Genomic DNA, 19,182 nt, shown 5'->3' with positions numbered 1-19,182 from the left:
AAGGGACCATTAAATTGGAGAATTCAAAAGGTGTGGCACAGCCTTAATGCATCTCAAATTGTTACATCTAAGAGTTCTCAGCACTTCTTACTAATTTAGATACTCAGCCTTATTAAAGCAAACACCCCAATTTAAAAATAATTGCTGAAACTGTAAACTGGCTATGATGGAAGTTGAGTCGGAAGAAAGAGTTTACAATTGGGATCCAGCAATAGTAATGGCAAGAGGCAAATAGTGATTATCAGCTGGATCATTTAACATTAATGGCAAGAGAAAACATAAATTTATAGCTTCATATTGATTCCCCAAAAATATATATGTATAATATGTACTGTGTCTAAGGCAAACATCATAAAAATACAAAATGAATTTGGTAAAAAAATATAGATAACATTTAATTCAGCGAATATACAATATGATTGCTTGAAAAAGTATTAAATAGCTTGATGAACAAGTGTAAATCCCATTATTGGTCAGTATACTTTATGCTCAACAACAATTAGGAAGGATCATAATTAGCAATTTTTTAAAGACACTATATATATAAGATATATACATATATATATAAATATATACATACATATACATATGGAATAATAAATACCATAATAAACATTACTGGTACATGATATCAGTACAACTTTAATTCCAGCATTCGCTTTTTCATGTAAGATTCAAGTTGAGAGTAGTCAACTAATGTGTTCTTGATAAGTTCATTTAATATTGATGGCCACTCCTTCTCCAAAAGTTTCAATTTTTCAACCGATCCACAGGCCATATCTAACATATGACCAAAATGATTATAGCCTTTATGCCTCCAAGATATATCCTCCTGCAGATAAAAATAATTCAGTGTTTCAATAGGAAATACATATAAACAAGAATTAAAATAAATTTAAAGTCATTCATTAATTCCACAGGCATGTTAAGTTAATGTTATAAAAAATTGGAAAATTTCATGGTGATTTATGATGTATTTGGGGTGCTGATATAAAAAAAGTCCAAGGTATTTCTCCATGAAATGGAGAAACTGAAATAGTCTTTGGCTTTAACACTTAATTTTCTTTTTACCATTTTTATACTCTATTAATATTGTAAAATACTGTGATAAGGAAACAGCTCGGCTAGAGAAAGGAGAAATACTTCTGCCAAAATGGCAGTGGTTGAAGATACACTATAAGACAAGCTTCAGAACATATCACTGCTAGTAGACATAGTTAGAGCAGTAATGCTCTTCAGAGAACATACTGTCTCCTCCTGAAGACCTCTTCACCACTCTGCTTCAATGGTATTACAAGCTACATGCTATAAACTTCACCTCTTAAATTGCCAGAAAGTATCTTTCAAATTAGGAAACTCAATAAAAACAACTCTTTTACATTAGACAATGTGAATTTTATCAATTATGTGACAGACTTATAGGTCTGGATTTATTAAAGAAATTATAAGTTAGGATGGAGGTTGCTAATGATTAGAGCCAAGGTAATTCATTTGAATGAAGAAGATACTCAGCCTACAGGGATGATAGGACAAAGTAAGGACAATACTACAAATTTGTCAAGAGACTGAAAGGAATATCATATGGGAGGTTAAGCTTCCCATCTGAGTTTCTTCTGTTCATGCATTTTAATTATTTTCAGCATACAGGAATGGATACATGGGATGGGTCCTTTACCATTTGGATTATCTTAGATTTATGGAACAAAGTTTGTTTTCTCACAATTTTTCCAAGGGTTTTTCATTTTTCTGATCTGCAAGCTTAAAGGGAGATAAGGAAAATGAATATTACTGATGGTGTGTTATTTCCATGTTTATGGAAGTCTAAATCTCCTATATATATGTTCTCTTCTAGATTTACGTCAATATAAGCTAGTAACCATCTGATTTCATTTTGAATTTGGTATTGTGGTTGCCTTGCATACTTCTAAGACGAGAAAGGATGTAGGAATGGAAACTCTATTAAGAGAAATATAGTATACTTCCATTTTTGAAATATTATTATATTAGTAAATTTGGAAATATATATATTTTATATATAAAACCATAAACACACTAATCAACCCGACGGTTGGTTTAGTAGGTGATGGTAGAGTTCACCCAGTACTAAGCCCTACACGGTATATATATATATATATATATATATATATATATATATATATATTACATATATTATATATATATATATATATATATATATATATATATATATATATATATATATATATATATATATATATATATATATATATATATATATTATCTCTTATAAGGGCTTGTGCGTTCCCTAGAGCTGTGCTGGCGGGAGTAATAATAATTGCTCCTGGTAGGGTCACCAATGCCAGATAAGTCGAAGGTTAGGAGCCAGACGAAAGGTAGTCCATACAGCGTCTGTTCCTTGGTGAGGCGGCTGCAATGGCGTCTGACCCCAGTGGGGCGGCCAGTAAGTGATGGTGTCATATCAAAAACACTATTGAGGAAGGCAACGGGAAACCACCTCAATTATCATTCCCAAGAAAAATATGATGGACTATACAGATATTCTGAGTCCTGGCAACTACGGGGCTCGGCCCAATCGGCTGTGTGTCGTGCCCGGCAGCGGGGGAGGCAAGGCTTCCGCGGTCGTCATCCAACGAAACCCTTGCAAGGGAAAACCAGCAGCAGCAGGACAGAAGACGCAGGAGAAGAAGACCACATTAGTTAGAATAGGAACGTGGAATATTAGGACAATGATGAGGACAGGGAAATTGGAAAATGTTAAGCGAGAGATGGAAAGGGGAAATATAGATATTTTAGGTTTATTTATGCGAGGTGAGATAGAAAGATAGCGGGGATTACTGGAGTGATAAGTATGGAATAATATACTGCGGCGGGGACGAGAGCCAACGAGGGGTTGCCATAGTATTAAATGAAGAGGTAGGAAGAAGCGTAGTGAACATAGAGCAGGTAACGGATAGAATACTACTAGTAGAGATAAAAGCAGAACCGACGAACTTAGTTATTATTCAGGTATACATGCCACCGAGAAACCATAAAGAAGAAGAGGTCGATAGGATATTTGACCAGTTAGAGGACGTAATTGCGTGTGTTCCTGCAGGGAAACATTTGATAGTGATGGGGGATTGGAATGCGACGGTAGGTGAAGAAAGAGATGGTGACGAGGTCGGGAACTACGGTTTAGGCACGAGGAATGGCCGCGGGGAGAAAGCAGTTGAGTTCTGCAGGAGACAGGGGCTAGTCATCACCAACACTTGGTTTAGACACCACAAAAGACGCAGGTATACATGGAAAATGCCAGGTGACTCAGAAAGGTATCAGCTAGATTATATCCTGGTTAGACACAGGTTTAGGAACAGTGTGATAAATTCGCACAGCTTCCCGGGAGCGGATGCGGACTCAGACCACAATTTAGTTGTTATGAAATCTAGAGTCTGTTTCAAAAAGATAAGGCAGGGGCGGCGAGTTAGAAAATGGAATGTAGAAGCATTAAATGGTTTGAAAAGGAAGGAATACAAACAGGCGGTAGAGGAAATCATGGAGGATGGCAAAGGGCTTAGTACTATCGAAGAAAAATGGGAAAGTTTCAAGAAAGGGTTGTCTAAAGCCGCAAAAGACACTATTGGAACCGTTAACGCTAAAAGGACTAGGAAACCATGGATCACGGATGAGATGATTACAAAGATGGATGAGTGGCGAAAATGGAAGAATGTAAATACAGAGTTAGGCAAAATGAAGTACAAAGAATTAAACAATAAATTGAGGCGGGCAACAAATAAAGCAAAAGAAGCCTGGTGGAAGACGCAGTGCGAGGATATGGAGAGTCTCCAGAGGAAGGGTGAAATCGGTGTGCTGTACAGCAAAGTTAAATCGTTATCGGGAAGTAAGAAAGGAAGAGCTATGCTAACAGTTAGAGATAAGGCAGGTAAGGCAATAGTTGACGCAGGAAAGATCCAAGAGAGATGGAAGGAGTATATAGAAGAACTGTATAGTAAGGAGCTTAGACCAACAAAGTTAGACATTGAAAAAGAAAATGACGTAGAGGAAGACAGCTTAGGTCCAGGCATACTAGACAATGAGATAGAAAGGGCATTAAGGGAGATGAAACTAAACAAGGCCGTGGGGGTGGATAACATTCCCGTGGAACTTTTAAAATGCTTAGGAAAGTGTGGGAGGAAGAGGCTATATGGGCTGATCCGTAGTATTTATGAGGAGGGAATCTGGCCGGAAGACTTTGTGAGATCAGTTTTAGTTCCTATTCCAAAAAAGCTAAAGGCAATGTTATGTGAGGACTATAGGACAATAAGTTTGATATCTCACGCAGCTAAAGTTGTTCTTAGGATCATAAAGAAAAGGATAGAGAGTAGGGCAAATGATTACTTAGGGGATGATCAGTTTGGGTTTAGGAAGGGGAGAGGAATGCGTGATGCCATTGCAGTAATGAGATTATTAATCGAGAGGAATATAGAACACAACCAGGAGATATTTGCCTGTTTCGTAGATTTCGAAAAAGCGTTTGATAGAGTGAATTGGGAAAAACTAACGAGTATTCTGCAGAAAATAGGAATAGATTGGAGGGAAAGGAGGCTAATCCACAACCTGTACATGCCTCAGACTGCTCAGGTGCGAGTGGGGATCAGGGAGTCCGGTTGGGCAGTGTTAGGAAGAGGTGTAAGACAGGGTTGCCGATTATCACCGTTGCTGTTCAACCCGTATGCAGAGGAAATGATTAAAGCGGCATGGGATGAACTGGAGGTAGGAATGAAGGTGGGCAGAGAATTCGTAAAATCAGTTAGGTTTGCTGATGACCAAGCTTTAGTTTGTCAGTCAGCCAAGGGGCTGCAAGCATTGCTGAGTGAATTGGAAATTCAGTGCGACAGGTATGGGATGAGAATCAATATTAATAAAACAAAGGTTATGCGATTTTCTAGAAAGAAAAAGGCTAAGCTTAACATTAAAGTAGGAGGGCAAAAACTAGAGCAGGTAGAACAGTTTACGTATCTCGGTAGTGTTTTGGACCAACACGGTCAAAGTAGTAGGGACGTAAGGCGAAGAATTGCGCTCGGCAAAGAGGCTTTCACAAGGAGGAGGGAGTTAATGATGGGGACGTTGAGCAAGGATGTTAAGAAAAGACTCATAAAAACTTTAATTGGGAGCGTAGCTATGTACGGCGCGGAAACGTGGTCATTGAAGCAGGAGGATAGACGTAGACTGGAGGCCTTTGAAATGTGGGTGTGGAGAAGAATGGAGAAGGTGAAATGGACAGAGAAGGCGAAGTGGGCGAAGAGAGGGGTTTGTTGGGAGCAATCCTATGGAGGCAGGAAAAGTGGCTGAAGGGGGTATTGACCGGCAGCGGGATGTTGAAGACTGTGATAGAGGGGAGAATGTTGGGCAAACGAGGAAAGGGAAGGAACAGGATAGGGATGTTGGATGGGATGAAGGGAGGAAGAAAGTACTCAGAGATGAAGGGGGACCTGATATAGAGTAGGATGATGGATTTTTTGTTTTGTTAGGAATAATAAAATGTTTGTTTGGTAGTTGTGTCCATCCAAAAACCTACCTTAACCGGTAGATTACCTTAAAAAAATATATATAAACACACACACACACAGGGTGCATTGGAAACTGCAATTGTGTGGAGATAACCGCCGCACCCCCGTGTTTGTGTGTGCATATATATACAGTATGATATATATATTTTATAAACATATATATATATATATATATATATATATACACACACACACACACAAATATATATATATATATATATACATATATACATGTAAAATTTTTAATAAATAATAAAATTTTTAATGATTCTGGAGAGGTTACCAAGGGAAAGGTAAATTTCCTTTTTGGAAAAATCTTGTATTTTTATAAGTTATGGATTTTCAGAAAAACAAACTCTGATGCCACATATAAGCATGACATCATATTGAAATGGAGGTAAAGTGGGATGATATCAGCAAAACACATAGGAAATGGGGCTATAAGATGGGGAAAAATAATCACTATTTGCTGAACACCATCTTGAAAATTATCACCTGAGCCACTTCCAAAAAATAAATTCACAGCACGATTTATTTTGTATGACAAAACTTTGTCTGGTCCATCTGACACTACAAAGCATAGAGTTCAAACTTAAATAAATATATAAACCTAGCTTTTCTGTCAGAATTTAATTTTTCATGCCAATAGTACCAATGAGAATGGGACGTCTTTTGGAGGAGGAAGAAATTAGTTTAAAAATACCTATCTCAAAACAATCACTGGAGTAACATTTTTCTCATAAATCTACACTTTGAAATTATAGAACAAAGATTTGAGGCCATCAAAAACCTTCAAGTAGAGCCAGTCTCAATGAAAAAGAGATGTATGAGCAAGGGACAGGTGCTTCCAAACTACTCCGGGGATCGAGATGGTGCGGGGGCTAACGTACTGGCTTCCCACCCTGAGGGCGCGGGTTCAAATCCCGGCGGTGTTGAATATTTTTCAGAGGTATCTCGATCCCTACTTGAGGTGCTTTGTGGAGGGCACTTTGAGTGAGTACGCCGTCCGTCGGATGGGACGTTAAGCCGCGGACCCCTTGGCGCCTTTCGTAAAGAGTAGGCTAATGCCGACGCCGGGTTTCTCTCCACCCTTCATCCTTTCCTGTCCTTCCCCTATGGCGCAAATGACCTTAGCTGTCGGTCGCCTCCCCTCAAAACTACTACTACCCAAACTACTCCCAATAATTTTCCATCTCCTTCAAACCCTTACCATGAATTTACAACTAATGCCAAATGACATAGGCTGGGCATAAAAATTGAATGGGCAAAGTAAGAATAATATACATGTTTGGTCTTTTTGAGTAAAACATGGTATACCATTAGGTCACCTCCTCTCTCTATACTACGATCTTTTCACTATCCTGTGATCCACACACCATTGGCGTGACTCACAAGTTTCACATAATCCTAAACCCTCCTCCTCACCATTCCCTCCTTTTCATCCCTCTGGCTTTAGTTCTGGTAAATTTCAATTTGGCCCAACATGCCCCCTCTCACTTTCAACAGGGCAAATGTAAATATTCCAAATTGTTTGTGGTAGCCTAAAGATGACATATTTTGTTTAAATCCAATCATGTGATGCAGATTCTTGAAGAGAAATTTACAAAGCATTACCTTTCTTTCATCTTCAACTATGGATGAATTCTAAAAGGGATATCCTCACAAAGCATGTTTTTTATTTATGTTAGTCCAATTATCAAAACCTACATTTTTTGTTCAAATAATGTTTTTTCCAATAACATTTGTAATTCTGGCAGCAAGTAAAACTGTGGGTACCTGTGTGATGTTGGCTCTACGCCACTGCAATGCTTCTTTGGCCACAACATCTCTTAAAGCTGGGTCTGCTACTTTCCACAGCCATTCTTTAGGAGAAAGAGTCCATGATGAGCCACTATTGGAACGGTTACCCTGAACATGTAATTTGCCCAATAATGGAAGCAGTAGAGCATCAGGCAAGGACCAAAGCACAATATCAGTAAGACCTTGATATTCATCAGAGGAATCGGTCACCTCTTCATCCAGGATCTACAAGGAAGAAATTTTTCCCAGAAAAACATTTATACACCATGGAAAGCTTATAATTTAGATATTATCAATATTCAATTAAGTGACACTCACAAAATTTTGAAATGAGGATTACAAAAACGAATGAAAAATGAAAGATTGATGGAAGGTAAAAAAACATGATAAAAGTTTGTTTGAATTGTTAGCACTGATAGGAGTACAGTAGTTTTCACAAACTGTCTAAAATCTACAAAAAAGATCACATTGTTTTCAATGAATTTTGAGTTAGATCATGGCTACAATATTGTTACAAGACACTTATCTTATGGAATAAATACGGACACTGATATAATGAATGAAAAATGTTATTAACTAATGTAAATTAAATTACTTATAGTCACCCACTAAAGATAGGTCTCTGATGGACAGAAACAAACCACTGGTTTATTTCTAATGGAGACTGAGATTAACCAACACTACACCCCTATGTTTCTTGTTGTAAGGAAAGGGATTTCCCTTTCCTCACAACAAGAAACAAGATAGCTAACACCTTCCAATACAATGATCCATTCTTCAGCTCAACATCCTTTTTGCCTCCATTCTATCCAACATGACAAGGTGCAGGGAAAAAACTTTGAAAAAGAACTGGTCCTCTTCTACCCCAATGTCTGAATTTCACAAGGCGTTGGGCATAGCACTATGTGAGGCGTACCCTCATCTATCAAAGCAACCTCTGGGTTGATAAGTGTGGTTTTTTTATGCATTAAAGTGGATACTCCAAGAATAACATTAATATCAGTACTAAACAGTGTGGGTAAAATTTTGGGCATTGGGGAAAAAAAGAAAGAAATTGGTTTATAACCTAATATGCCCCCTGGCTCTACCACATATTTATTTATCAATATTTAATAAAATATATTTATTAAAAATCTATGCATATTATTGCATACCTCAGTTCCATTGATGACCCTCAAGCCCCAATGATAAAGACGAAATACGGCGTATGACCTCCAGTTCTTTGCGGTAACAGGGTTGCCCTCATCATCAATTTGCAATGATGTTAAGCCTTGGACTTCAGCAAGAGCGTTGATTTGACCAAGACAATAAATGTTTGTTTCCCGGAAACTGAAATGCTCCACATTTGGGAACAACTGTTTTATTCTTCCAAACAAAAGAGCAACACTGTTGAAACTAATGTAATGAAATTTAACAGTGACTACTTCACTGGCTTTTGAGGGGTTCCAAGGTTTGTCAATATGACGTAGTGCACCTTGGCCATAAATACTGAGGCATTTGTCTTCTATTTCAATGAGGTAGTCACCACCTAAAATGAATGAGTATAAAATAAAATTCTGAGGTAATTCCCAAGCATCTCTCACATAAGCATCATCATATTTACTTAAAAATCATTCATTACAGTTACAATTTGACTTTATGATTGAAAATGTAAAAGTTAATATTTTCTAGCATTCAATTAGCGAATTTGCATTAGTAAAGCATGATAATTTGAATCATATTCAAGAAATTTAAATACTTTGTAAAATTAACAAATAAACAAGTGAATATGATAAATTATAAACATTCATGCATTTTAGTGAGTGTTTTTATGAGTTATTAGTTTTACTAACAGTGAAACATAATACACCATCAGGTAACTTCTTTATTTTCTTAGTCTAGATTTTATACATTTTTAGACTGTTTGTGAATGGCAAAGGAAGGAGAACGTTACGAATAAAAATATTTAATATGTCATAAATGGAACCAATATTGTTATAACCAATGTGTTTGAGAATATCATGGTGCACAGTGAATTGAATTTTTAATATATGTTGAGGTCAAATCCCAGAGAAAACCTGGGAGACAACCAGGAAAACCCATGCATTTGTCTTTACGGCTGTCATACAAGTACAGGAAATTACTGGTGGAGCTAGGATTTTACCTGGAATGCATGTTCTTCATTTACCCAAGGATAGGACTGAACACGATGGACCAAGTTCTATTCTTATACATAATCTTTGGGTTTTAGATGGCGGCTGATAAGATAATTAGTTTATGTTATGTACATATGTGATGATTTTAAATTGAGCTGATACTGATGAAGGTAAATGAATCACTCTAAAACTGTCTAGCCATCAATTTCTTATCATTCATAATGCTTCTTACATTCTAGGATTAAACAATCTTGGTCCAATAAACATTTTAAATCTATTGATTCAATCCTAGGGAAATCAAATAAAATATCCAGAGCCACTATCTCAAACACACACTGGCCATTAGAAATACCAAACAGCAAAAAACAGTTTAGCTTTGACTCTGAATTCTTCATCATTCCTATGAAGGCTATTGGAACATAAGAGAACAGAAATAGCAGGCATTTATAAACACTAAGAGAAACTATGATGACAGCAGTAGTCAGACACCATTAACAAAAGTGCAAATTATTTTGGAGTAAATAGCTAGATTTTACAATGATGAATCTGCTTGCAATGCCAGAAAAATGAGCGATACGTAAAATGCTTGAGTTGGGCATAGCAGAGGATGACTGCCAGTGAATAGGGTAAGCCAAATAGGTCCTTCCCTCTCTAGGTGATATAGAGCGACTGACCAAATTAAGACCAATTGTCATGGATTGGAGTCAATGCTAAACAATAGGCCAGTTAGTCAAACAATGCAGGACCTAAGAGGACTAACTGCATGCACATGATCCAAGATAACGGTAATCCTAATTGCACAGTCATAGTGAACTGTGCTATAAATACACATGCGGAATGAATACTATTTCAGTATTCACTTAATATATCATAATGCAATCACCATTGGGTATCTCCAGCATATCACAATCCAATATTATATCCATATCTAACATTGAATTGCCCCTTTTTATGAAAAACTAAAGGCTGTGTTTTTGGTATATTTAAAAGTTTAAGTTATGAGGGCTGTTTGATAAAAATTATCATAAAATTTTTATTCTTATAATTTACTGTGCAAATATTTAATTTTGCTATGATGTAGCTTAATTGCAAAGCATATGGCTGATGTAATTATGTATATATAAGTTTCATTCACTCGATGCCAGCATTTAATCAGCTGCGGCCACGTAATTCTTCGTTTGATTTCTTATCCATCCATTCTAACTTTTCCATCCTTGTCCACTCACATATAACAGAAAAGTCTCCAACCTTTGACTAATATATTTCTTCAACAACTAAGTTCTCAGTCATACTAAATCATGCTCCATTCCAAAGTTTTCACAGGCCTTTTCTTAAACTCCTGTCATGAATTCCCTCTTTCTTGTGAAAGCCTCTTTGCCTAATGCAATTCTTCTTCTTTCCCTACTACTGTGACCATCGTAGTCTAGGATACTTCCAAGATACGTGAACTGTCTCACCTACCCTACTTTTTACCCTCCTAGATTAAAGTTCAACTTACCTTTCCCCTTTCTTGAAAATTTCATAACTTTTGTTTCATTTACACTGATTCTCTCCACTTTCCTATTGCACTGACTTTCCAATGTGCTCAGCAATGCTTGCAACCCCCTGTGAACTAATAAACTTAACCTTGATTATATGCACACCTGATTTTACAACGTGCTCACCAATTTTCATACCTATCTCCAGTTCTTTCCATACCTATTTTACCATTTCCTCCAGCTATAGCTAAAAAAGTACGGGTGATACTAGACATCCCTGTCTTCCTCCTCTTCCCAAAACTATCCATACATCTATCTGCCACATGCCCCTGAGCAGTTTGATACATGTACAGGTTACAGTTAAGTCCCCTATTCCTCCAACCTACTCCTAGTAGTAATAGTATTTAGGGGAGGTGACCAACAGCTGAGGTAATTTTCGCCATAAGGGATGGACAGGAAAGGATGAAGAGAGGAGAGAAACCCCATGTCAGCATTAGCCTGCTCTTTACTAAAGGCGCCAAGGAGTCTGCAGTTAAACGTCCCATCTGACGGATGGCGTAGTCACTCGTAGTACCCTCCACAAAGCACCTTAAGTAGGGATCGAGATACCATAAAAATATTCAACACTGCCAGGATTTGAACCCGGGCATTCTGGGTGGGAAGCCAGTATGATGGCTACCACACCATCTTGATCCCCCAATCTACTCCTATTTTATGAAATACAATCATTCATTTTACCAAATTTACTCTTCTCAAATGCTTTCTCCAAGTCTATAAAGTAAAATAATACATCCTGATTATATTCCATGTTCCCCTCTATTAGTGACCTCCTTCCTGCTATGGCATTCATCATATGTGACGACCCTTCCTGAACTTAAACTGATTATCCCCCAAATAATCGTTAGCCCTCCTCTCCATCCGTTTATTGATGATCCTAAGTACTATTTTTGAAGTGTATAAAATCAAAATTTTGTTCTACAGTCCTAACATACTGCTGCCTTTCCCATTCTAGGATGAAAAATATCACCCAACTAACGAAATATTCTGGCAAAAATCCTCCCTCATAATTGCTCTATGTATTAGCCCATAAAAATTTTCCTTTCACATTTCCCTAAACCCTCAAGTAGTTCCATAGGAATGACCCCTATCCTTACAGCCTTATTTGATTTCAATTCCCTTAATACCCTTTCTGGTATCTTGCAATTATGTACGTATGCCTGGTCCTAAAATATTCTCATCTTCGTCAAATTATCTTTTAATGATTGAATTTGCTGGCTTAATATCATTGATAGATTATGTAAAATAATAAATCCTTTATGCATACTTTTTATCAATCTTGAATCTTTCTTGATTCAATTAGTAATTTTCCTGTCATATCTTTCATAATCTGTATAGATTTTCCCTTCTTACTTCCTGATAGATATTTTACCTTTATGTACAAAGCACCCATTACACCCTTACTTTGTTAACCCTCTGTAATGTTCTTAAACAGCATTCTCCATCATACTTCTTTTGCCCTATCAGTTTCCCATCTGTTTATTATTTATTTCCTTGTACTTCCCTCTGCATAATTCTGTTTTAACATTCTTCCATTTCCTTCTTTAACCAGTCCTCTTAATCATTTCATTAGTAATCCATAGTTCCTTGTCAGTTTTTTATTTAAAGTTATCACAGTTTCATTTGCAGCTTTCAACATTCTGTTTCAACATTTTCCCTCGCTTCTTCTAAAGTACTCATCAATTTTCCGACTCCCTCCTGGCATGCCTCTCTTTTCATCCTGGTTAAGATTTCTAAATTCCATTTCCTCAGCTATCATTCCTGTTTTATCCTCAAGAATCTGATGGTAAACTTCATCAGTACTAAATTATGATCTGAATCTGCATCCACTCCTGGGAAATAGTGCAAATTGACTATGAAGTTCCTAAATCTGTTTAACCATAGAATAAGTGTAGTCTATAAGATCTATCACCAAATCTCCAAGCATCTACCATGTATATCTAAATTTTCTCTTGTGTTTAAACCAGGTGTTTGGCATGACTACAACCTGCCTCCTATAGAACTCTATTGCCTTCTCACCATGGTCATTCCTTGTTCCATAACATACACTCCACTTCACTCCAATTTCTCCCTTCACCCACTAAAACACTCCAATCCCCAATTATTTCCTCTAATTGATCATATAACATGTCTATTTCTTTCCCCAAATGGATACCTCTTGGTATGTAGACCTGAATAAGGCCGCTGGTTCAACTTTTACTTCTAATCACTATGCTTACTTTGGCCTCTCCTTACTGATCCTCTTCCCCTCCAGTATATTAATCCACAATTATCTTTCCAATAATCCCCATTGTTTTTCCTTCTCGCCTCACTCACTAAAATACCTATGTGTACATATTTTCTCCCTCCATCTCCTGCTTTATATTTTCTGATTTCCCTGTCCTCAATATGGTACAAACATTCAGATTTTATTCTAACCAGGTTGATTCTCGTGCCTTCTTCCCTGATGCAGCGGTCGGTTTAGCTTTACAAGGATTTTGTGAAATGAAGACCACAGAAGCCTAGCCTCTCCCACTGCTGGGTAGAACACAGCATATTGGGCTGACTCCCACAGTTGCCAGGACTCATACATCTAGGTCCATCATAGTAGCATGGGATAAATACCTGAGGTAGTTTCCTATTACCTTCATCAACTTCTGCACTACCAGAGTCAAATCAATGAAACTTTTGCCTAACATACATTATACATAAAGATAAAAATATATCATTAAATTATTGCACAATAAATTACGCAAAATTAGAATAAAATTAATTTTGGCCTCTATACCCTACAAAAAATTCTTTTTTTCAAAATATTTCTAGTTTTTTTTACTTTATTCATATTTGCAGTTTATCCTCACAGCACTTCTTTCCTTCAGAGCTTTGACATCATACAAATATCTCTGATGTGTGTCAACTATTGACTTGCTTAATTCACCAAGTTCTGTTTACTTACCTTGCTCCTTTGTGCGACTTGGAAGCACAGACATTTTCTGCTTGTTTTTTCCAGTGATTATCCGTATCTGTGATCGATGGGACAATTTTTTTACTTTTTCATTAACGATGGTGGAATTCCTTGTGCTACCCTTGCCATCTTCAAACACATTTGCACTCCCCACAGTTGGAAGGTCAGAATCCTCCTCTTCCATACAACTTATTGAGGTTCCTCCTCCATTATCAGGTTCTTCAGATGAAGAGTCATTGCTACTGTCACTCGGCAAAGAGCTTAAGGAGCTATCTACATTTTGTTCAGAATTCAATTGGAAATTATTTTGACTAGGCAATGAAGAGTTTGTAAAGGGATGGAAAAAATTGCTAATACAGGAATCTGTAGAACTCTTTAGAGAAAACTGTAGGCAGTTTTTAGATAACCCAATAGAATTTGATTGAGGTTTATCAACAGACACGCTGGATAAAGTTTCAGATGTATCCATAAATGGAACCAATATTGGGGGCAATCTGAGGGGGCCTAATGAAGATTGGGTTGAAGATGAAATTGTTGTTTGGTTTTCAGAACTATTGGAGAGTGCTTTTTGGGAAAAATTCAATCTCTTCCTTTGAGCAGCACTGGCAATTCTATAAGAATGGGGATGCTGAAGTTGAGTATTCGAAATACCATTTGAGTGCTTGTCATGGCCCCTCACTAACTCTCTTGGTTTAGACTTTAGGATAGAAAATTGGTCTGATTCTAATCCAGAGTCATTACAAATTAAGGTGCTAGGAACAGAAGAAGGTCTTTCCATTAGTGTTTTTGATTGTTCACCCATACTCTCACCCTTTAATGAATCTGGATAAGGGAGTATATTTTCAGCTAGATCACTCTCTTTTTTTACCAATAATTTTGCTTGTGATCGCAAAAGTTTCCAGTGTGTCCTAGCCTTGGATATCACCTCTTGTTTCTTCATGTCAGCTGATTCATAAATTTTTAAGTTTGTAAATTCTTCACATAAGGGAGCTTTATTTTTCCTCCAATCAATGGCTGACTTTTTCATGTCCTCTGAAATTTCCATCTGATTGAGTAATTTTAAATTTCCTAAGTAGGCCACAAGAAAGTATACACAATCTCCAATCAGGGACACAGGATTTCCATCAATTGTTAATTCTTGGAGATGAAGAGCAGTGGCCACTTCATGCATGTCACTGATGCTGAAAGAATGAAACAATATGTAACATGAATATTGATCATGAGAAAATTATCCTCTCATGATGATTTTCTATATTGCGTGCAGTCTTGATTGAAACAGCAGGAAACTTAAAGCTCATCATTAAAAAAATTATCTATTTAACAATTTAATGACCAAAAACTCTCTATAAAAGAAACAATACATCGGAAGATCTTTTACGCTCAAACGGAAATACTTTTGTACCTCTTCCCCCTAATGCTCCCTTTGTCACTGCAGAAGCACAGAATAAATATTCTTAGGAAAAATGCTAAAATATTCATATGACACTCAGCCTTCTTTGAACTTTCACACTCACAAATGCAAAACAGGGACATGGTTCTAGTAAAACCTCTTCACTAATTCTCAAAGAAATTTTGTTGTGTATAGTTAATAAATTACCAATTCATTAGCTAATCACACAACAAATGTTAAATAGATGGCATACCTATGAACATAATCAGCTCTAATTTGCATTATAAAAGCTACCTGATTGGGGTATCTAGGATCAAGTGAATCTTTACCCAGGAAGAGGGTTTCCCTATCTGATACAGAACAAGAATTTAATACAATCAAAAACTCAAAGAGCAGAGATGTCTTTAGTCTTTCAAATGATATTGTTAAAATTGTTATTAATCAAATGTCCTACCCTCTTTCAGGGCTCATCAAGTCCTCCTTCTGGACTGGAAGCTTACACAATGCTTTAAATCATAAGTAAGTGATACTAATACACAACAGGGGTGATAAAATTGAACCGTAATATTACTACCTCATTTCAATAATTCCTGTGATTGGGAAGTTGTTGATGCTCTGGCTAGCACCCAAATATTTACATACAGAAGTAACAACTTACTTAGTTTCTAACAATTTGGTTTTTGTCCTGGAAAGTCTATTGAGCAAGCTGTCAGAAGTATCATTAAGCAAGTGCTTTTGAGGACCCACAATACTTACTGCTTTCACTTTTTGATTCCTCTGCTTTTGAATATATTGCTCCTTCAAAAACTAGTTTTATGGGCAGCATCATCCTGATCTAAATGTCATGCTATCCAAAGCAATGAATGACAAATAAATACTTGAAGTGAACTTTTTTAAGTGTAAATTTCTGGCTATGGTCAATGAACTACCACAGAGTATACCTGCTAATTACATTTCATATTGTAACTACAAAAACATTCTGGAAAAGTGTAGTAAACCTGAAGATATGCTGAACAAGTTAAAAAGATACGCAGAACCAAGTCAAAGGCTACTGATTTTCAGCCGAAAAAGTTTTAATGAAATGTGAAAAAAACTCAATCTTATGAATATCCTTACTGCAGTAAATATTGACGACTCTATCAAGCTACTTGGTTTCACATTTACTGTGGACTCACTAGGAGCTGTAACAAAACAGCTTTAAGCAAAAGACCTCGCGAGATATTTTTATTTAGTGAGAGGATTTAAAGATTGTTACTGAGTGTACCTGAATCATGGATACTTTGCTTTCTTTTGATGACATATTAGTTATGGTATAAGGCTATGGGAATATCAGAAACTAAAGCTTTGACCATCATACAAGAGGAAATTGTGTGCATAATTACTCAATTCCAGCCCATGGAAACATTGCTGCCCTCTTATTGTCAAGTTAAAAGCGATGTTATTGAACCTGCATATCGACTGCTCATTAACTCATGTGAATAAGGAAAAGATAGAAACAATTCTCCAAGGGATAAGTTATCTTTGCTATGTTATTTTTGAATGCCACCATATTATGCCTGAAACTACTCTATTAATTCATGTGAAATCTAATTAAAAACAGATATAAGGTGCTGTACATAACTATCACATCAGGTACAAAATACTAAAGACAACCCAATGTAGCCTGACAAAATCGTTAAAGCACCCAGACAACCTTGCCATTACATTTTACTATATGCTCCCATTTGCAGCAGTGCTGACTAGTAGCGTTAGATTTCACAGCAGGATTGATAAATGGTTGCTGTCCTAACCTGTACACTCAAAGAGAATATATTTAAATGGGCTTTTCAAGCGTCATTTTAAAAATGTTCTATTTATCTTACAACTTGTTCTTTTCTTTTGACTTGATGGTATCTATAGCAGTATATTTAATCTTATTATTGAATAAAACCTTATTAAGATGATGCAATGCATTAATTTTTATGTTAACGAACAAAAACTCTTTGTTATACCACATCTCAAGGCTTTGCTTTTACCTCTTAAATGAAAAATTTCACACTGAACCATTCATTTTCAAAATTGGGAGTACAAACCTGGTGATGTCATTGTTACTGATATAAAGCTTTTGTAAGTCTGGAATTTCCTCAAAGCCAAAAAGTTGCTTAATGCGATTTCGCCTCAAGTTGAGTTCCTTCAGAGAATGTAAACCGTGCAAACATGACTTTTCAATGCAACTTATTTGATTACTGGCCAAATTCAGAACTTTCAAAACATGAAGATTGGCAAGGCCATCCAATTCACATATTTGATTCCCATGTAGATCCAATACTTCTAATTTCTTTAATTGATCAAGACCATCCAATTGCTGAATCCTATAACGAAAAATTAGCAGGTTAGATACTCACTGAGCCAATTCGCCACATTGATTGCAATTATCAAATTAATAATTATTTATACAGAAAGTATTTATCAGAAAATTTTATGAATGTTCGTCAATCACCTGTTTTTCCCCAGGAGTAGAACTCGCAAATTTTGAAGACTGCCAAGTCCTTCAACAGTTTCTAATTGATTATTATATAGGTCTAAAAATACCAGTCTCTTCAAACCAACAACGTCTTCAACTTTATTTATAAGATTGTGCTGTAACGACAAGAGCTTAATCTTTCCTTCCCCTAAAAATGTTGGGAAGCTAGTGATACCTCTCCTATGATTAATACAAAATATTTTTTAAAAGAATGGATATTGCAAGATAGTTTCATATTAAGTGTGAATTTTCATTTCAAATTCCAAAGCAAAAATATATTACTTATCAAGGCTGATTCTGTCAGGATTTCTTTCTTTTTCTTTTTGATGCCTTGTGGCATGAATTTTTCCTTCGACGGTAGTATTAAGGAAGACTGTTTCCAATGGACCCATTTTGTCATTGTTGACTGTTGGTGTGCTGCAAAAACATAAAAAAGAACATGAATCGTCCCTTTTCAGGAAGTCACATAAACGCCACAGTATTACCTGTGTGTGCTGTATGATCTTTGATTAAGTCTTCTTGGAGTTCGCAGAGGACGAAAGGATGATAATGATGGAGTAGAGGGGTTTATTTCCTTAAAATCCCAATCAGTGTTTGTGTCCCCAGTACCTGCAGGCTTGCCTTGCACGGAGAAAGATGGTTTACTCACCTGAAATTTGATAATTGTTATTCATTATTTTAGGTAAGATACGGAATAATATCTTCTATGACACGACAGTAAGAAAATTTAATTATATTATGAACACACTGAATTTCCTCTGGTTTTATTCCTAGCACGCATCAACTTAGCAGAGTGCTATATGAGAACATTGCAAAACACAAAAATTCAAAGCAGACGGTACCAGTCAGGAAATGTAAACAACTCCTGTGTCAGAATAAAGCTATATTAAAATTCCTCAAACAATAATTTTTGATTAATTTCATTCAAATATCATGGAAAAAATATAAATTGATTTTGAATTACAATTTTTGAGATAGTTTATGCATACTTGGAATATTTAAAGCCTTGAAATATGTTTATAGTTGTGTACGTTGCGTACTTATATTTCCGCCATCCCAATTATTTCCGGTCCATTGCGACACGATCGCTGTGTTTACCAGTTGGGAAGGAAGATGGTTTCTGACGCGGGACCCTCGAAGATAAATGTTCTAGATTTTGCATCTCATTCCTTCTCTTTGAGATAATTCATGAGCACAGTGGATGTTGTTCGCGAAATCTTCATTGTCCTCTCCCTAGCTTAGTGTCAACGTTTATTTAAACTTTAAATTTGTTTTAGACTGCTATGTTTAGCTCAAGAGTAAGTATGGACTGAGGGTGATTTGAGTATA

General features: G+C 36.4%; 1 protein-coding gene across 1 annotated transcript; it reads right to left on the bottom strand.

Annotated features, from left to right (window-relative positions):
* Nucleotides 1-416: 416 nt before the first annotated feature.
* Nucleotides 417-18,712, bottom strand: LOC139688356 (leucine-rich repeat-containing protein 49). The gene is made up of 9 exons (XM_071585889.1): nucleotides 18,602-18,712; nucleotides 18,339-18,502; nucleotides 18,136-18,270; nucleotides 17,830-18,033; nucleotides 17,423-17,701; nucleotides 13,952-15,141; nucleotides 8,501-8,874; nucleotides 7,323-7,571; nucleotides 417-832 (listed from the first exon to the last, which is right to left on the bottom strand). Exons 1-9 carry the CDS (start codon nucleotides 18,632-18,634, stop codon nucleotides 632-634), a joined length of 2,829 nt encoding a protein of 942 aa, XP_071441990.1. The 5' UTR covers nucleotides 18,635-18,712; the 3' UTR covers nucleotides 417-631.
* Nucleotides 18,713-19,182: the final 470 nt, after the last annotated feature.

This window comes from Hetaerina americana, unplaced genomic scaffold, assembly GCF_022747635.1.
Source record: "Hetaerina americana unplaced genomic scaffold, ioHetAmer1.1.p SCAF_1, whole genome shotgun sequence".
Taxonomy (NCBI): Eukaryota; Metazoa; Arthropoda; class Insecta; order Odonata; family Calopterygidae; genus Hetaerina; species Hetaerina americana.
Note: the sequence above shows the minus strand (reverse complement) of the source record. Positions and strands in the feature narration are given on the sequence as shown.

Coding starts and splice junctions, on each gene's coding strand:
- LOC139688356 (XM_071585889.1), bottom strand. CDS start 18,634: ATGCGTGCTAGGAATAAAACCAGAGGAAATTCA. Junction 18,034..18,135: donor GACAGAATCAGCCTTGATAA/GTAATATATTTT, acceptor TATTAATCATAG/GAGAGGTATCACTAGCTTCC. Junction 8,875..13,951: donor AAGTCGCACAAAGGAGCAAG/GTAAGTAAACAG, acceptor CATTCATTTTAG/GTGGTGACTACCTCATTGAA.